General features: G+C 38.4%; 1 protein-coding gene across 1 annotated transcript; it reads left to right on the top strand.

The window, feature by feature from the left end:
* The first annotated feature begins 321 nt into the window (after positions 1 to 321).
* Positions 322 to 3135, top strand: LOC112140193 (androgen-dependent TFPI-regulating protein). The gene is made up of 7 exons (XM_036211284.1): positions 322 to 507; positions 589 to 714; positions 814 to 915; positions 1010 to 1125; positions 1209 to 1230; positions 2274 to 2482; positions 3036 to 3135. Exons 1-7 carry the CDS (start codon positions 355 to 357, stop codon positions 3133 to 3135), a joined length of 828 nt encoding a protein of 275 aa, XP_036067177.1. The 5' UTR covers positions 322 to 354.
* Positions 3136 to 3191: the final 56 nt, after the last annotated feature.

Below are 3191 nucleotides of genomic sequence, written 5' to 3'. Positions count from 1 at the left end.
AAGACATCTTTTTCCAAACTTCATAGTGCTACTCTTACAAAACCCTCACAGAGAGATTAAGCTCCCACCATGGATGAATTGCAATGTCACAGTGTGTTGATTATGAAAGAAGAGCTCCAATGTTTCATAAGTAACAGTGGGCCTTTTGTCTTAAAATGTCATTTTGGTGCACTGCTCACAAAGGTCTTAATAAGCTTGTACCGAATCGCACTAATCTTTAAAGAGCTGCACAGCCTGACGTCCGGCACTTTTGAAGGGAAAACCCGGGCAGCATTTCAGACGTTTCTCTCTTCCTTGAGCGTCATTTCTTTATGGTGGCTCACAGTTTTTAAAGTTTTCTCAAAATTCTAAAATATGACTTCAGCTGTGAAGATAGCCTACCACATATCAGCTTTCAGCTGGTATGCTTTCATTGTTAACTGTCTTGCTTCAAAGGATGGAGAGGACTTACCTGCAGGAATCTTTGTGTATGGAGGACCGTGGAAGTATCTCACCTTTTTGAACTTGGTGAGTCTCTGTTCTCTTCTTTTGTTCTGTTTTTTGTTAGAAATAATACAAAAATGTTCTTTTTTTTAAATCACATTTCAGTTGCTACAAATGACACTCTTTGGATTGGCTGCAGTCAATGATCTTCAACCGGGAAAACAGACAGAAAGTACTCTGAAAAAGTGCAACGACTTCCTGTTCTCCGTGTTTGGGTTTCCTGTGGGGATGGTAAAAAAATATGAGCTAAAGTGCAATTTATTTATTTATTTATTTATTTTTTTACAAGAAATTTGACTGTTTATTATCTCTTCTTTCTGTCCTTTTTAGTTCGTTGTTCTGCTTTTCTGGACAATCTTTGCCTACGACAGAGAACTGGTCTATCCGGCGTCCATTGACTCCTTCTTCCCTCCATGGATAAACCACGCCATGGTCTGCATCTTCAGAATAATTATTCATCATCATTCGTGTGGCAGATGTTTGCTGGATTGTGAACCTCATTAACTGGATGAATGTGTCTCCTCAGCACACTTTTGTCCTTCCAATTTCGCTGGGAGAGGTCCTGGTTCAGCCTCATGCCTACCCTCAGAGGAAACACGCTCTAGCAGCACTAACGGTTGTTGGATTGGCATATCTATCATGGTAAGACGCAGAACAATTACTGAAGACTCTATAAAGTCTCAGTCTTAAACTTGTCTAATTTAACTTATTGCACTTTATGTAAGGTATTGTGACTTAACAAAGAATGTAAACAGATATAGGATGTTATAAAATTCATCCATTATCTGCAATCTTGCAAGAATAAATGAAGCATTTGACAGCAAGTTTCTAACTAATGAGTCACTGTTAAAGATTTGGATTGAATGTTAGTCACTCATCCTCTTTACATTGTTTTTCGCAATTCCACGATGTACGGATGCCACTGACAGAAGAGTTTCAGCTCAAATGAAAGGAAAAGTGAACAAAACTGGTGAGACGAGCCATGTTGTAGAGCACGTGTCAAAGTCGAGGCCTGGGGGCCGGATCCGGCCCTCCGGGTAATTATATCCGGCCCTCCAGATCATATTTTATTGCTATTAATGGCCCAATGTTTTCTTGAGCTTATTTTTAACTTGTATAATTTTGACAAAACATTTTTTATGGAGTATAAAAGTTATTAAAGGTTTGAGTTGATTTATTCTGGAATAATACTCTGGCCTGTTTTTAAAAGTTATATTTAAGTTTTAAAAGTTTAATTTTAGTGTGTTGAATAAGTGTTTATACTGTTCGGCCCCCGACCTAAGCTGAGTTTCGGATGTTGACCCTGTTGTAGAGGATGAAGAAGACAGGGTTAGATGGAGAAGCCGATTTGCCGTGGCGATCCCTGAAGGAAAAAGCCCAAAGGAAAAGAATACTTAATTTAGTATGATCTTAAACGGAAAACAATACTGAAACATATTTTTTAAATAATTGTAAAGTATATAAAAACATTGGAAAGTATTTGAAGCATGTTGGGGTTAAATTATGTGGGATTTAAAAGTTTGAAGATGAACAGTTTACAAAAATGTGAAGGTTACACAAAACAAAAGTACATTTTGATTTAAATCTGATCAGTCTGATTTAAAACAATTGAATCCCCTGAAAAATGCTTTTTTTTTTCCAACTTTTAAAATCTTTCTGCTATTGAAAATTTTCACACAAAAACCATAAGAGACAGCGGGTTTTTAATGCTTTTATTCTGCTTTTTGCTGTTACAACTCTTGGTGTCACAAGTGACCAAAGTTAGAATAGATTTCCAGTAAAATGACAAGATAAATCTACTAAAATCAACTTCATGTTCCCTCTTCATGTCCTGCAGGATCTTATGGGTGTACGTCTCTGTGGGAGTTTGGGTATATCCTCTTCTTGGGCACTTCAGCCCCTCTGGCTTGGCGGGCTTCTTCTTCTTTAACATGTCTGTGGTGACGCTGCTCTACATGCTCGGGGAAAAGCTCAACAACCTCGCCTGGAGTAAGAAACAGCAGCCTTATCATAGAAGGGAAAATCTTCATCTGTTAAACATGTCTTTGTTTTTTCCTTCATTCTAGGAAAGGATAAAGCAAACTGACAGAGCCGGAAAAACTGCCTTCTCTGCGCAGATCTTTATATGTGCAACATTTCAAACCACTTATGTCTGCGACTGTTTCTTTATGAAGCTCAATAAAGGGTTATTTATTATTGTAAAATATCAGAAACTGTAAAGTAAACTCAATAAAGCTGCTTCCAGAACAAAATTCAACTGTCTTTTTTCTTTAAATCAGGAAGATCTATGTTTCAAAAATCTGATTCTGTTTTTCTGACAAACCTCTGATCCAAACAGAACAAAAACGTGATTGTCATCAAAAAGTGCAAACAGGATTTCCTCAGAGGAACAGGCTTTTGAACAAAGCGTCTCTTCGTCTGAAGCTCATGGAGGGGTTGCAAGAGGAACTTGAAGAATCAAACCCAATCCTGGACATCTCCATGTGTAGCTTTTCTTCCCTTCTTGTTTTTGTCCATCCGTCACTAAAATATGACGATCTTCATCTCCTCAGACTGCAGTCAGCCGGCTGTCAGGTCCCTGAAGCCTTTAAGATGCTGGAGGTAGTCCGGATCTGCATCCACCAAGCCGACGGAAATGATCCTCGCCAGTAAATGGACGTCATCTTCAGTTAGATCCTTCTGTGACCAGGAAGAGGGTCAAATATTTG

This window comes from Oryzias melastigma, unplaced genomic scaffold (assembly GCF_002922805.2).
Source record: "Oryzias melastigma strain HK-1 unplaced genomic scaffold, ASM292280v2 sc02091, whole genome shotgun sequence".
Classification (NCBI taxonomy): Eukaryota; Metazoa; Chordata; class Actinopteri; order Beloniformes; family Adrianichthyidae; genus Oryzias; species Oryzias melastigma.
Note: the sequence above shows the minus strand (reverse complement) of the source record. Positions and strands in the feature narration are given on the sequence as shown.

Coding starts and splice junctions, on each gene's coding strand:
- LOC112140193 (XM_036211284.1), top strand. CDS start 355: ATGACTTCAGCTGTGAAGATAGCCTACCACATATCAGCTTTCAGCTGG. Junction 1,126..1,208: donor GGATTGGCATATCTATCATG/GTAAGACGCAGA, acceptor ACTTTATGTAAG/GTATTGTGACTTAACAAAGA. Junction 1,231..2,273: donor ATTGTGACTTAACAAAGAAT/GTAAACAGATAT, acceptor TAAAATGACAAG/ATAAATCTACTAAAATCAAC.